Source organism: Tenrec ecaudatus, chromosome 11, assembly GCF_050624435.1.
Source record: "Tenrec ecaudatus isolate mTenEca1 chromosome 11, mTenEca1.hap1, whole genome shotgun sequence".
Lineage (NCBI taxonomy): Eukaryota > Metazoa > Chordata > Mammalia > Afrosoricida > Tenrecidae > Tenrec > Tenrec ecaudatus.
This window is the reverse complement of record NC_134540.1, coordinates 70,967,626-70,983,151: the sequence shown is the minus strand read 5'-3', so window position 1 is coordinate 70,983,151 and position 15,526 is coordinate 70,967,626. Positions and strand designations below refer to the sequence as shown.

Below are 15,526 nucleotides of genomic sequence, written 5' to 3'. Positions count from 1 at the left end.
GGTTCCAGGGCCTTGCTCTTTATGGACGCTGATTGCCACATCCTTCTACAGACAGTCCAGGGGGTTCAGATGAGAGGCATTTTGATGGGCAGCCAAGGGCTTTGTTCAGGGCTCCATGCAGCCTCACCAGCTCCTGGCTTACCTATCGCTTTCATACTCACCAGGGCGGGCAATGGTCAAGAGCCCAGCTGCTAACCAGAAGCTCAGAAAGATGGGGGAGCCTACTTCCATAAAGACAGCCGTCTAGGAAAACCCTGGGACAGTTCTACTCTGCACTTTGTTTTATTTTGTACAGCTTCGCCGGCACATAATCCACAAACAAACCAGTAGTACGATCGTATTAAGAAGCGTGTACAGTCATCGCCACGTCAATTTTAGAACATCTTGTTCTTTCTTGTGCTCACTGTCATTAGCTCCCCGTCTCCCACCAGTCTCTCCTGCCCCACTCCTAGGAAACCATTAATCCGGTCACTGTGTCTATAGATTTATCTGTCATGGATTTCATAAACAGAAAACTATACCCCCCCCCGAAGGAAAACAAACAACCCTAGTCAAAAGAAAGCAGAAAATATTAAAATGGGTCAAAAGAGATCAAATAATAAGGTGTTAGATTTCACAACTGTGTCTGCAGTGGTCCACTCTCCAATGCACCTGCATGACAGCCAGGCCCTCCACACTGCTGCTCCATGCCCAGAGGGGAGTCACTGGACACTCAAGCCATGTGGGTTTCCCCTTCACTTTATTTAGATATTTTTTAACTAAAACAACTTTAAGAGGGGTAAGTGATACGATGTTACATTTTAACCTATCTACATCTGCCATAATGGACTTGACGGTGCTCCTCTCTGATAACAAGGCTATTCAGTATCCATGGTCTATGGTCAGGGGAGAGTCACGGGAGCCTTAAACCACATGTAATTCCCCTGCACTTTATTTTTAACTGAAACCATGATAAACCAGGCCAAAAGGGACATCAGGTGACATCATGTTGTAATTTGAGAGTGCTCTCTGTTTGACAACAAGGCAATTAACCTCTCTGGGCTCTTGTCAGAGGAGATTCAGGGAGGCCTAACCCAGGTGTGAGCCAACCCTGCAAATGGATCTTGGGTTTCCACCGTCATCCAGAGCCTTCTGGAACCCAGGGGTTCACAGTTTAAGTCTGATACCAAGTCCTTACTTGGGGCTGGGGCTTTACCGTGGACAACCCGTGGCTCACACAGACCCATGTGCTGCTTCCTTGCAGACTCCCACGTGGCCTCAGTTGGATGAGAGCTTGTTTGAAGACAAGCCTTTATGACCTCAGACTGTATTCTTTCTGGTGCACTGTTTCTCCTGCACACTTTCCTGTAGTGCCTATGTCCTCTTGGATCTCTGTACGAGGCCTAGCATGGGGCAGGGGAGCCTTTCCTTCAGCGTGCACCGGTGTCGTGCGCTCCTCCTGTCCCGCCGTCCTCTTGTCTGTCGCTTCCCTGTCCCTTGTGGAATCATTCCAAGGGGCTGTGGCTGAGCCCACCTGTGGAGCCCCTCCAACCATGAAGGCTGATCTGTCAGAATCCAGTTCCAGCCACATGTTTGTCCCTGTCTTCTTCACTTGTCTTCCAGCTGCGAGACCTCTCTCGCGCAGCCTATGAGAGTGGTCTTTGGCAGGAACTAGAGGCTGGTAGCCAGGACACACATTAAAGAAGTCCGTGCTGAGGGTGGGGAGGGGTGCACTGACAGCCTCCGCCCATTGGGGGCAAGGGTGTGGGGTCTTTGTGGAGACCTGCCATCCATTGCCTTAGCAAATGTTGGAGCGCTAACAAGCTGGGGCCTAGCTGGGCTCTGGGGGTGATTAGCGCAGCAAAGGAGGACTCTATTCCCAAAATGTGGTAGGAGGGAGCACTTGGGAGAGCCAGTGCTTTGAAAGGGGGCCAGCTCTCTTCTCCCTATGCTCTCGCTCTCTCTTTCTCACTCTCTCGCTCTGCTCTCGCTCTCTCTCTCTCAGCCATCTGCCCATCACCTGTTCTCCCATCGCCCGCAGCCGTACCTCTCCTGTCTCCACTTCACTCCTTGTTTTATTCTTTCTCCATCTCCCCCTCACTCTCAAACCAAAGGAAATTCACTACCAAGGACACAGTGGGGTCCAGAGTAGGACTCTTCCCCGGGGTCTCTCAGACTGTCAATCTACAGGAAGCGCCTGCCTGTCTTTTTCAGGGCAGAGATAAAGCCAGCAGCTGTGCCCTTTATTCGAGGTGCTTTCCCATGACCGTGAACCCTGGTTCCGCCTCCCTCTCACCAGGCCCTGGTGACCACTCAGACCGCAGTCCCATGCACTGACCACCTCTGGTCTTTTTGTGTCAATAAGGGCATAGATGGGTCCCCCCAGGATGGCGTATTTTGCTGGGCACAATGTCTCCCACACGTAGCACCAAAATGGCATTATCTTTAAATCATTTTAATGGACGCTCCTAACAGCTCTTGTATCCAGCATATTTGTACATATGTTGCCATCATGAGTTTACAAGTGTCTACTTTCTATCTGAGCCCTTGGGAGATGCCAGTATCTTACCAGTAGGGTAGTAACTCGGCTCTTTAACTCTGTGCCACCAGGGTGCCCTCCTGGCCCACAATGACCCAAGAGGGTCAGAAAACCCACTGCCATCCAGTTGGTTCCAACCCAGAGTAGCCGTCGGACAGAACAGAACTGCCCCTGTGGGGTTCGAGACTGTGACTCTTTACAGGAGGGTAAAGTCTCCTCTTTTTCCTCCTGAGGGGCTGCTGGTTTTGAACTGCTGACCTTGCAGTTAGCCCAATGTGTGTCCCAGGAAGTTACCAGGAAGGATTCCTTGAGAGAAAACTCAGAGGCCAGGGCATTAGCATCTGAAAGCCCTAGTCCTGAAAAAGAGAAGATCGCTTTAACACCCAAGGTAAATCAGGACTCTGGTGCCTTCATTCAGAAGCCCAATTCAGGCTGACAGCAAAAAGAGAGGCCTTCCAGGGCTGACTGGAAGGCCCAGAGGCTGTGGCTTCAGATGCCCCTGGTTCGGGGCTTTGTAGTGGGGGGGCACTGTCTCTGCATTCCAACCTGTTGCTTCATCTTCTTCCAGGCCCTCCCCGCAAGGAGGCCTAGATGGCACCATCAGCTGCAGGATGGCATTCTGTGAGATTAGCAGGCCAAGTGGGCAGGGACGGACCTCCCGAGAGTCACACCGAGGCTCAGCAGCCACCCCGAGGTGGCTCGGGCACTGGGCCTTGGGTGGGCCAGGCCTGCTCGTGGCCCACTGTTGGGACCTCAGTTTGGGCAGAATGAGGAGAGGCTCTCCTGAGAGGAAAAGCAGTGGGTGCTGGTGCGGGGTAGAGGGAAAGCAAATTTGACCTCCCCAGGGCCAGGCCACCCACCGCCATCGTGTATGTGGCTAGAAAGATTCTGCCGTGAAAAATGGTTGAAGGCTTGTTCACATGAGGTTGGCTATGGATGCATCTGTTCATTTACAGAGCTCTGTATATCATCTACGAGGGGCACCCCCAAAAAACTCAAAACATTTTTCCAAAGCAATGTATGTAAACTTTTTTTTACAAAACAACCTTATCATCTTCACAGTACTCTCCGTTACTTAAGACACTTGTCAAATCTGCGACTCCATTCTTGGAAACATTTTTCAAACTCAGCTGTTTGGAGGGCTGACAAGCACCTCCCTCGTTTTTTTCTTCACCGCTTCTAATTCCTCATATCCATCGCTTCTCGGCCTTTTGGCTAAGATCAAGTGTAGTATCTAATTCCTCAGATCTTTTCATGTCCCTCTTCATTCACGAAAACAAAAAGAAGTCACACTGAGTTGAGGTCAGGGGAGTCAGGTGCGTGGGACAAGAGAGGCATGCTGTTTTTTCCAATTGGCACACCGAGATGGCTGTGTGAGCAGGTGCATTGTTGTGGTGGTAAAACCAGTCCCCTGTCAGCCACAAATCAGGCCTTTTTGTGGCACACTGTTACGCAATCTTTTCAGAACCTCTAAACAGAAAGCTTGATTAACAGTCTGACCTGGTGGAATGAACCCCAAATGTACTACGAGTCAACATTTTCGTCCCTTTGGTAAGTTGATGGACATCCAGAACAAGATTTGTCATCAATTGGCCTTTCATCATTTTTGAAATGAGAAAACATTACATAGAGTTTTTTCCATAGCGCTGTCCTTGTAAGCTGTGTTCAACATCGCAACAGTTTCTGCAGCGTTTCTCCAGAGCAGGAAACAAAATTTCACAACCACATGTTGTTCTCTTAAATCGCCATCACAAAAAACAAGGTTCGAGTGAAACTACTTTTACAAAAAAAATCACTGTGACCAGAGAGAACCTTCCCAGGCAACACCACTGGGTGCACTGACTCAGAGCCAGTTGCCCGATGCTCGCTTAGCAGGGGGGAAATGCCCAGCGGAGCTTTTCCCCATTTGTGTGTGGGGGTACCCCCTCATATGTGAATGTGGGGTAAGGAACAAAACACAGTTCCATCCTGTCCATCCTGACTGGCAGAGACATGCCCCCCCCACCCTACTCCCACCCCCCGGCTCTGTCAGGTTTCTCTTGGCTCATTTTCAGGCATAGAGCCAGGTCTTTCTTCCAACGTACTTCCAGGTAGACTGGAATGCGTACCCCCCCATCCTCCCCCCTACCTCGATGCCTTCCCAGGAGCAGTTGTGTGCATTCCCCGTATACAGGGGGACTCCCAAAAGTTTGTGGGAACAATGCATTACTTCTTAATTCCATTTTTCCACAAGCATGTTGAAGCCTGTGTGTGTGTGTGTGTGTGTGTGTGTGTGTGTGTGTGTGTGTGTGTGTGTAAGCCAAGGACTAAGAGGCTAACGACTAGCCTCTGGAATGACCGGTGATTTCAGTTTTGATCGTACACGTTCACATCCTCAGCATGAGCGTTTCACTCCCATGCCTGGAGAGCGATGGATGACTGCTCTGAACCAGAGGACAAGACCCTCCGCAGGGTCCTCAGGTGGCGACCAGCACCCGGTCAAGCACCTTGCCTTCCTGCCCACTCTCTCCCGGGCGGCGGCTACCACTCGGTCTTTACTCCTCCCTCACAGGCAGCTTCGAAGACAACTCAGCCTCCTGGTCATTGCCCAGGTGCTGGGCCAGCAGGAGACACTCCCTCTCTGGGAAGAGAAGGCCCAGGTGAGTGTGGGCACCCATGGGTGGGAAAACAGCTCTCCTCGCTGCTGCCCCCAGTGCTTGGGAGCCTCCACCCAGCAGAGCCAGCCCTGGTTCTGCCCTCCTGGCAAGAGTTTGCTATTGGACTACATGCGGGCCCTGGAGCTGGAGCAGTGGGCTGGAAGCACCACTTTCTTTGTCTAGGTAGAAAAACAATGGAAGAGAACGTGTCCGAAATGAAAACTGCAGCCCACTCCGCCGGTCCCTTCTGCCCGCACCCGGGGTGAAGCATGCTTTGGGTGGCCAGAGTTTTGGGCTTCTGTCTCCCACCCCCACTCCTCTCCTAGAAGCTCCTTGGGCTGTGGAGTGAAAGTCACCTGAGGGCCCCCAGGGGCCAAGAGGTCCAGACTGGAGATCGAAAAGGAATCTCTGGAGTCCAGTGAAATGGAAGCCGGGGGCACTGCGACACCAGAGGGGTGGGGTACTCTAGGGCCCAAGAGTGAGCATCTCCTGTCATTGAGGGGTTCAAGCAGACCCCCTGCCTGAGGTTCAAGGAGAAGGTTCCTGCCCCACCCCCACCTCTACGCCCCAGGTGGCCCTACTGAGTCTGAGACACTGCAACCATGTGACACAGGACGGCCATTTGACTGGGTTGCCGGCATGGGCTCTGCCTGGCTTTTCCCTGGCCTCCTCCTTGGCCTCCCCCTGAGTGTCTTCCCCGTAGACTTAGCCTGGCTGTGAGGTCACTTCACCAAGGGCATCTTTGTGGCTACTGCAGGGGGTCTCTGTGCCCAGGAGAAGATCAGCTCTTCCAGAGCCAGGGACCAATTTTCTCTGCTCCTCACCCCACCCCTTGGGCACCCAGCAGAGCACCTGGAGCCTGCTGGGTGCTCAGCACCCATGGGTGTGGGTGAGGTAAGTGAACACTGAGGACAAAGTATCGGATGCACAGGGAAGCATACACCCAAGGCCAACTCCAGGACAGGCAGAGACACTGGCAGGGGTCGGTGAGGAAGGGACCCTCACCTGGGTTACTTGATGGCAGAGCTCAGTGGGAGCAGCACTGGAGTAAGGAGGAGGGTGAGCAGAGAGAGGGAAAGGCAGACAGATGGACGGAGAGCTCAGTAGGCAGTGTGAGTGTCAGGCAGGTAGGGACTGCGCCCTGCAGAAGGCGGGAGGCCCATGGGTCAAGAGAGGAAAAAAGCAAGTTGGGGGGTGAGGAGGGGAGACTTGTCCGGAGCAGGGGAGACTTGTCCGGAGAAGCCATGCCCTGAAATACGGGGTGTTGCTCAGAGTGTCGGGTCAGTCTGTTTTGATTTGGCCAGAACCTGGGGCCTGTGTTCCTGGTGGGCCCGAGGGTTGCTTACAGGAAGGCCAGTGGACAGGGTACTTGGGGTGAAGATGCCCCTCCCCAAGGGCCAACTCCCAGGAGCTCCCAGCTGCTCCAATGGAGGGGTGTGTGTGCAGGGGTGCTATTGGTCCGGGGCCCGCTCCTAGGGTGTCTGGGTAGCCAGGCCCAGGCCTGCCTTTCTGGTACCCCGTTCCAGCCCTTTCCACATACACCCTCCTGTCTGCCCATGCATCCACCTCTCCCACATTACTCACCCTGAGCACGGCCTATGTGCCAGGCTGGGGCCCATGCCCTGGGGAGCAGCTGTAAGGAGACTCCATTCACTGGGGAGACAGAACCCAAACCACCCTCCGAAGAGAGGGTGTGCGGCTGAGCAGGTCACGGAGGCAGGATGCCCGCCCCAGGGCAAGGAAATGCAGCGCAGGGAAGCTGAATAAGTGTCTGTCTAGCCAAAGGAGAGAGAGGAATTTCTTCGGTGGGGGTTCAGGTTGTGCAAAGTCCCCGAGAGGGGAAGGACTGCAATGGGCCTGCCCCCAGGTCTCACGCCGCTCTTCCACAGTGCCCCTGCAGGCTCTAACCTGGAAGCAGGCCTGTCCCCCCTCCTCTGTCCCCAGGGTCTGGCTTCCAGCCACTCTGCTTTCCAGTCGGTCCTGTCTGGCGAATCTGTCTGACACACCTTCAAGAGGCCCGTCCTTATTTCCATAGCTGCCCACATAAATCCACAGCCACCCCCTCTTCCCCAACTCCTCTACAAGGCCTGCCCTGGCCCTGCCTGCCCCCTTTGCCTCCACCCGGTGGAGCTTGGACTGCAGGGTGGTCCCTGCCAGAAACGGATCCCCTTTTCCTTTCTACCTGAAGGGTGCCATCACCCCCTGGCGATAGCTTCTGGGCCCCATCCGGTCAGTTAGCCAGTTAGCCATCGCTCCCACTGGGGCTGCTGCAGGTGTGTTGAGAACAGACTCCCTCGGGGGCAGGGAGGAAGCCGGGAGACCAGTTGGGAGGTGATTGCAGGGATCCTGGAGGAGGAGGACGGTGGTCTGGCCTGGGAGATAGCAGTGAACATAGGTAGTGAGGAGGGGCTGAGGTCTAGATAGATTTCCCGAGAGCCGCCCACAGGATGTGGGAAGGGAGAAGAGGGCAGCGGAGAAGAAGGACTCCCGGCCAGGGAACCGGCAGGGTGGAGGTGCCCTGTGCCCAGAGAGCTAGGTGAGCCGCAGGTGGCGCAGGCTTGGGGTGGAAACCAGGAACGTTTCCCCTGGATGGGCTTTCCCAGCACACCTCTCTCTTGCAACACAGAGCCCATCTTCCTGGGACTGGGAAAGTATGGGGGCCTAACAGCCAAGGTCCAGGCTGCTGGTGCGCCTGCCCATGTTGGCTCGTGTGAGGGGGAGCTTCCGAAAGCCCCAGGGAAAACTTTTCATTCCATGTTCCATCAGCGGTGGTTTCGAAGCCCCTCACATCAGAGCAAGTGCATCTTGAGCATGTTTGGAGCCCATGAAGGGTGTGGGGAAAGGGGGAACAGAGCAGACCTGGGTGAGGGAGCTGGCAATGTGTGGTGGGCTAGTGCCTGGGAAGGTGGGGCTGCAACAGGTGGCTCCCCCGTGCGTGGTCCCTGAGCTGGGGCTCACAGCACATCACACCTGTGCTATCTCCTCTGGGCAGACAGGCAGCGCTGCCAGCTTCAGGCGGAGCTGCAGTCCCCGCCCTCCTCTGTCGGGGCCCACTGACCAGGCCTGGGGACCCTGCCCTTGGGGATGAGTTGCTTGTGGCCTGCAGGCGGCTGCCTTGAGAAACAGGCTTGAGCCTGTGCAGACAGACACATCCCAGCAGTGGGGGCCGGGAAGACTGCTGGGCAGGCTCCCACCCCACTGGGACCCACAGGGCTCCTGGAGAGGGCTACGTCCGCCCCCCAAACGGGAAAACAAAAGAAAATAAGGGCGCAATAGGCAGCCCTGCAGATGAGATGCAGTGTGTGGGTGAGGGTGGGGGTGGGGTGGAGGCAGCCTGCCGCTGTGGGCAGATTGGGGACCACTTGGGAGCAGGCAGGCAGCAGCTGTTCCTGTCCTGTACAGCAGCCCCCTCCCCAGGCCTCCCCCACCCCTAACTGAGCTCCCAGGGCAGGGTGGATCCCAGGCCAGCAGCTGGGGGCGAGGCCGGCCTCAGAAGGCCTGCTCTGTGGGTGCGGCTGCAGAGCCTGGCTCTCTAGCTTGCACAGCTGTGAGCCCCCAGAGTGGGCAGGGCTGTTTTGGAAATTCCTCTCCAGACTTCCAAGGCCTGAACCAGGCGGGCAGAGCCATGGATTCAGTGAAGCTCCAGACAGTGCCTCTGTTGCTCAGAACCTCCTACTTTCCAGGGGAGCAGACACGGGGCAGAGGAGGCCTGGCCCATGGCCAGAAGCCAGTGCCTCGGGCTTGACTCCTAGCCCCCAGCCCAGCTGTTCTGTGAGACAGGGGCTGTCTGAGCCTCCGGCTGGTGCAGGGCTGAGCAGGTGTCTGCAGTGAGTCACCGCAAGGAAGCCAGGTGTACCAGGCCGGGCTGGGCTGGGCTGGGCTTCACCGGGAAGCCAGGCCAGTGGCGGTTCAGACCTCTAGCCCATTCAACTAGCCCCACACCTGCCAAATCTTCCTCTGGAGATGCCTCTGGGTATGTGGCCTCAAGAGCTAGCCCCCCCCCCTCCCCAGCTCACCTGTACCCCCCCACCCCCATGCCAGGAGTTCGCTCGGAGGCAGTTGGACAGTTGTTGCAGGGGCTTCGGCTGTGGCATCGGGCGGAGCTGATGGGAGGGACAGGCTGCAGGCATCTGGATTTACACAGCCCGTTTGTTCTGAGAAGGTGTGTGGTTTCTCAGAAAATGAAAAAATTTTAAAACACGGAGCTGGAGCAGAGAGGGAGGGGCAGCCTGCTGATGGAGCGGTTGGCTCTCCGCGGTCTGGGTATCAAGTGCTGACACAGAAGAAGTACCACCAGTGACAGGCATCCCGGGGCAGGCAGTTCATGTCCCACAGTGCAGGAAGCTAGCTGGCCAGGGTGCCAGCTCCCGCTCTGTGAGCCCTGGGCAGGGGCAGGCCCTGGTCTCCTCAGCTTGCTTCCTGCCTCCTTGGGGTGGGGAGGAACCTTCCCCAGCTCTGCTTAGTTGGCTTACTTTTTATGTTTTGTAAGACATTGACTCAAAACACACCCTACACTGATCCCTCCTCATTAACATAACAAAGACACCCCAATTAAACCTACCACCCATGGGGGGTGGCTAGAGGTGAGGATTTCAATACATATGGGGGGGGGGGGAGAGGCCACATTCAATCCACAAAACCAGACATCAAACTCACTACCATCAGGTCCACACATTTCACCAAATGCAATGCCAATTCTTCGGGGGCCCTCGGAACCCCTCATGTGAGCAAACCCCCCATGAAGAGGTGCTTTTGAAGCAGTCCTGAGAAGACTGCACACCGGACTTAGGTGACATTAAGGAGTGCTTGGCCATTTTATTGGGCACGGTCGTGGTATTGCCCTTGTATTGGGAAAATTCCCAACCTTCTCTAGTGGCAGCTCATTCTGGGTCGAATTATACAGTGTCTGGGTTTGCTTTGTAAAAACACTGAGGGGGGGGCAGTACAGACGAGACGAAATGGCATGTTGGGGGCGTTCATGTAGGGTGTTAATACCTACAGGCGCCCACCCAGTGAAAAGGCCAGGGTGGGGAGCAGCAGCACAGGTGAGGATGTTTTCCCAAGGGTCCTGCCCCACCTCCTGGCGGCGGTTCCTTTAAACCAGGTGTCTGCTGCGTGCTCCCAGGAGGTGAACGGAGCTTTGAGTGGGGGGGCTGCCAAGCACCATGTCTGTGTCCTTCCAGTCCTGGCCACTTCCATCCTTCAGAGGAGAACTGTGAGCCTCTGCAAGTAGCTTGCCCCAGGCCCCCGTCCCTCGAGGGCAAGGCAGCTCTGAATCTCAGAAGCCTCAGGATGGCTGCAGAGCCCACACCCTGCCCCAGTGCTGCGGGCAGAGGTGCCCAGCACCCTGACCCCGTGAGTGACCACCCTTCTCCTCCCCAGCTGTCCTCACTTGTCCGGCTCCTGAGCTTCATGAGGCTGTCCTCCCTCCAGCAGCGCTTGCACGATCGCCTTGGGACCTCGCTACCCTGCCAGGAGCAACCGCCCAAGGCCAAGGCCAGCACCGAGCTCGACCACAAGGTGAGTGCCCCACACCCAAGGGCCGAGGACAGCAGAGCTTACACACTGCACGGCGCACTGTCCTCACTGCTGCCAGGCCGCCCAGTGCCCTGGGGCCACTGGGCAGATACCAACAAGCTGCCAGCCCTCGGTTCCAAGGAGGAGCTCATTATCCCCACAGCCTGTAATTAGTGCCCAGGCCCACACCCCTCTCGGAGGCCTAGTGGGTGCTGGGTGCAGAGGCCCGCAGGTCACATGTGCGCCTGACCCTGCTGGAGTGTCCCACTGCACCCTTTGTAGGCTAGTGTGACTTACTTAGCGTGCTGCGAGGTTCTCAGCTAGCCTAATGGTCCAGCCCAGAGTGGGCGCAGGAGTTGTGTCGTTGCTGGTGTGGGTGCAGGGCAGGCCCGGGTTAGAGGGGAGAACAGGGTGGGTGACGATATGAGGTACAGGCTTCCGTCGGCAGAGCCGGGGCTGACCACCCTGGCTGCCGGCCCTGTTGTTTTCATTGTGGTTGCTTCTCCCTGGCCAGGTCCTTGGTTCTTCCTTGCCGACTTGCCAGGCGTTGCCCAGCTGTGCTGAAAAAAACCAGGCTGCAGGGGGAGTCAGAGCTTGGGGGCCCAGGGACTTGGGATCGGGAAGCCTGTGGGGGTCCCTGGGGTGGTTGTCTGCAGGAGTGGTGAACTGGGGTCTCCAGACTGGGCACCCCGAGCTGGGTGGGTCTCCATGAGTTCTCCCATCCCCAGGGACTCACTTGGGATGGAGAATAGAGATAAGGATCTTGCTCTCAGGAAAACTGTAATTCCAAAAACTCACCCCGAGGTTGAAGGCAGGGGATCTGGAAGTCCAACCTCAGATAAACAAATCAGATAAATTAATTACTTAATGAACACAAATTAACCACTGAGAAGATATGCTGATCCCAGGTGATGCTCCTCCTCTGGAAAGTGCAGTAAGGCTAGCTTCCACGTGTGCCTAACACTGTGCACTTGTGAGGCTGCTGCCTAGACACTCCCCCCAACCCGAGCCTTTGCCACGTACTGCCCCCCAGAAACCACAGCAGGCCTCAGTGGCCCTGTGGGGGCAGAAGTGGCCCGAGGGGCTTTTGTCCATTCTGAGAGGCGCAGCCCCACCACCCATACCCCAATCCGACGGGCTTGCCACCTAGAAGTCCCTGTGTGTCTTGGCTGGGGGCTATGCTCAGGCCAGCCCTGCCCCATGGAGGCCCCTGTAGAGCACACCGCTGCCCAGCCTTGCACCGGCCCCAGGGTCCAGTGCAGACCACTTGATCTGTGAGTCTCAACAGGCTGAGTTTCAGAAGCCCAGCCCCAGGCCTTGCTTCCCAGGCCCCTCTCAGTTTGGAAGCGCTGCTGACACCTGTTAGGGTGGTCCGAACAGTGGAAAGCCTCCCCTGACACAGTGCACCAGCTGTGACTCCAACATGGACACACCACCAAGGGAGGCCAAGCTCAGAGCATCTTCGCTGAAGCTTAGACCACTAGCAGAGTGAGCGGGAGGACCCTGCCCTAGGGGAGTGGAGAGAGGGTGGGAGGCAGGGGCTGATGGGGTGTGAAGGGGCTCTGCACAGAATTAGCCAGGTCAGTTCCGACTCCCAGTGACCCCACTGGTTTTCCGAGGCCCCGAGCTTTACAGAAGAAGACAGCCTCATCTCTCTCCCACGGAGCAGCTGGTGGGTGCGAACCGCCACCCTCTCACTTAGCAGCCCTGCGCTCTGTTTAACCAAGGCAGCATCAAGGGGTCTGCAAGGCTCAAAAGGCAGCAAGGCGTGTCCTGCCCCTGCCTGGTGTGGGAGCAGGTGACTGGGCTCCCCGCAGCCCAGCCCACTCCCACCACAGCCAGCAGACTCCTCATGAGGCCCGAGCCTGTTTCATCTTCAAAGGCGCACAGGTTACTCGCCAGCCCCAAATCGAGGCCGGCGTCACGGCCCGGTTTATGGGGAGCGGTGGTCTGAGCTGCTCAGAGCCTTTCATCCTCAGAGCTCAAAGTCTCCCGACTTCTTCCACCTCCAGGTATGGTGGGGAAACCAAAGTTAGCATGGAAGACATGACCCCTTCCCCACCACTGGGGCTACCAGACAGTGCCACCTGCCTTCTGACACGCGCCTGGCTCCCCGGGCCCCCGAGAGCGCACTCCTGTCTGGAAGATTTCCAGTGGGGTCACAGCCCTCCTCCAGCCCACACAGCAAATAATCACTCGTGCCAGGCTCCTGCCCCACCCCCTCTCTCTTCCTCCAGCCTGGCCCAGGCTCAGGCCCCTCACTCCCAGCCTTCCACCTGATGCTCTGCCCCTAGCCTAACAGGGCTGGGCCTACCCTACCCTCTCACGGACCCCCTGCCTTCCCACATGGCCCTCCAGGTACTGGTCTCACTGAAGCGGGACTGTGGGTTCAAATTTCGCCTGTATGCTTGGTGCCCAGTGACTGTTGACTGATTGGAGAAATGAATGAATAAATCACACACACACACACACACACACACACACACACACACACACCACCACCACCCACCCCATCCCCCTCCGTAAGTGGAGCAGGTCAGCCCTCCGGACAAAATAGATTGCGGATTCCAACCCACCCGGAGGGAGGTGTATGAGAAGATGGCCCTGGGATCACAGCTTCAAACACCCAGTAGACCCCTGGCTGGCTCTCCAACAGACCAGCGGGCAGGTCCTACTCTGCCCTCAGGAGCCTGGTCTCTGCAGCTTTAGAGAAAACATTCTGGAGGGACTGGCACAAGGAGGCTCCATCCCCTGTGGACCTGATTTCAGGCTTGAAATGCCCTGAGCCAGAGAAACTGGAGCTGCTTCCGCTCGGAATGGAAGAGAAGGCAGGTGGAGCGGGTCTTCCCGCTCCGCTCACACAGTCACCTCCAACCCACCGTTGCCCCCTCGCCCCCAGACTCTGCCCAGCGGCCACTCTCCTGCCCATTTCAGAAATCCCCCTGCCGCCTGCCGCCACTGTACTGCACCTGAGGGTCCTCAGGTCATTCAGGCCTCCCTAACAGGGCATTAGCCTGTGCTTCACCAGCCAGGGGCCTGGAGCACAGAACTGTCTCTACCTGGTAGTAAGGGAGCCAATGGGCGCCTTGTTTGTAATCATAAGCTAGGGAGGCTCCTCCTGGGAAAGCTAACCACTAAGTACTTGCTTTAACAAAAGAAGTAGCAAAGTAGCGGCAGCACCCCTGGGGGAGGTGTGTGTATGGGGGGCGGTGTTCCTGGGCCAGGCTGATTGTCCTCACTGGTCCAAGTCACTTAGGAAATCATGGCAGAGCACGCGTGTGGTATTGGAGGCTGGGCCTTCATAATGAGGGTTCCTGCTGATTAGAACCCCTTTTAGCAAGCTGAAGTGTTTCTGAATACAGAGCATGTTTGATGAGCCTACTGGGTCAGGCTTGTGCCTGCCAGGTGGGAGCCAGGCCCTCTCTCTTGGAGAAGGGGCACATGGAGGTCAATGATCCCGGGGTTTCTGTTACAGCACAGGGAGGGGCAGGCACTCGCCGGCTGAGAGGGTGTCTTCACAGGGGTGTGGAGAGATGGCCTCCAGGTGGGTCCCTGGAGCCCACGGGCTAGCAGTTCTGCAAGAGACCAGCACCTACTCTGGCCGTGTTTTCTTTCTGGGCTCCGTTCTTGGGGCTCCTACACCCACAAACATTGCACAACCAGACCGCATTTCTCACTGTCTCCTCAGGGCGACCAGCTCAGCCCTCCCGCCCAAAACCAGGCTTCTCCCGGGGCATGGTGCCCTTTCTCCCCTGGCATATGTAAATAGCAGTGTGTGCTGCCCGACCTGCAGGAGTTCCTGGGGAGTGTAAAGGGCTATTATGCCCAGCTGCTCACCAGGAAGGTGAGAGGTTTCACGCCGCCCAGAAGAGCTGGACAGGAAGGCCTGGCAGTCCTCTTCCGCCAAGGACGGCAGCTGTTTAATACCCAGGGGGACAGCTGTACTCTGACATCCCCGCCTCTGGCCCGCCCCGAGCCTGGGCCCATTGGAGGACACGCTGAGGCTGGAGCAGGGATCCAAGCCTGCTCACTTGCATGGGGTTTATTAATATTGGGGCCTTTGTTAAAGCTGCTGTTGTAAACTGCACCCTTTTATATAGCCCACTCCCCAGTTGTTTCTTTGTCTGCCCCCATTACCTTCCGCCGCCCATTGTAGTGATGGGATCGCTCGGTGCCATTTGTAGCCCTGAGGGATTTGGAAGGTGTGGAGGGCAGGTTTGGGTTTGGGTTTGAAACGGCGTGCTGAGTTGGGTCAAGGTTTCCGGAGCAGATCGCCAGTTTCACATTCAGCGCTCTGAGCATGTTGTGCCTCATCTCATTCACCGCCGTCCCCACGGGGCAGCCCCTCACCCTTTTGCCTCCCCGTGGCGTGGCTCCTGCCTCCAGCCCTCCCCTGGCCCTTGGAACTTCGTCCTCAGGGAAAGTCTCGAGTGCTCTAAGGTGCGCACGCTGCGCTAATCTGTGTTCCCCTCACAACCTGCCTGCGGTTTGGCTGAGCACTGAGCCACGGCGTGAGCAGAACCACAATCCGAGTGGGGCACAGAGGGTCCCCTGCCCGGGAAGCCCCAGTTATTTAAATTTGGGTCTTTAAGGATTGGTGTTCCAACGTGGAAAGGGAGCCATAGTCCCCAAAGGGAGAAGGTGTCAGATGTGTGGCAGGTGCTTCCTGCCTCCTGTCACAGTCTGCGCCTGTCCTGCCGGGACACTGGGCTGTGCTCACCGAGGCTCTGCACACCTGTGAGCCGCAGGGCCGCCCAGACAGGCCCAGGCCAGACTGCCCGTGGATCCGGGTGCGCAGCGTGTCTGGGCCCCAGGTCTCTGGTGTTCTCTTGGCTTCGGGACGGCTTGTTTACTG

The 15,526-nt window shown here is 56.9% G+C and overlaps 1 protein-coding gene and 1 non-coding gene across 2 annotated transcripts in view; both read left to right on the top strand.

The window, feature by feature from the left end:
• The window catches only part of FAM178B (family with sequence similarity 178 member B), a 131,660-nt gene that overhangs the window by 104,713 nt on the left and 11,421 nt on the right, over positions 1–15,526 (top strand). The window contains exons 13-14 of the mRNA XM_075562677.1: positions 5,070–5,157; positions 10,537–10,674. Coding sequence (XP_075418792.1) covers positions 5,070–5,157; positions 10,537–10,674 — 226 coding nt within the window. The remainder of the gene's footprint in view (positions 1–5,069; positions 5,158–10,536; positions 10,675–15,526) is intronic.
• LOC142461868 (U2 spliceosomal RNA) lies at positions 3,714–3,909 on the top strand. Its single transcript, XR_012787044.1, has one exon. It is a non-coding gene; the product is annotated as a U2 spliceosomal RNA (small nuclear RNA).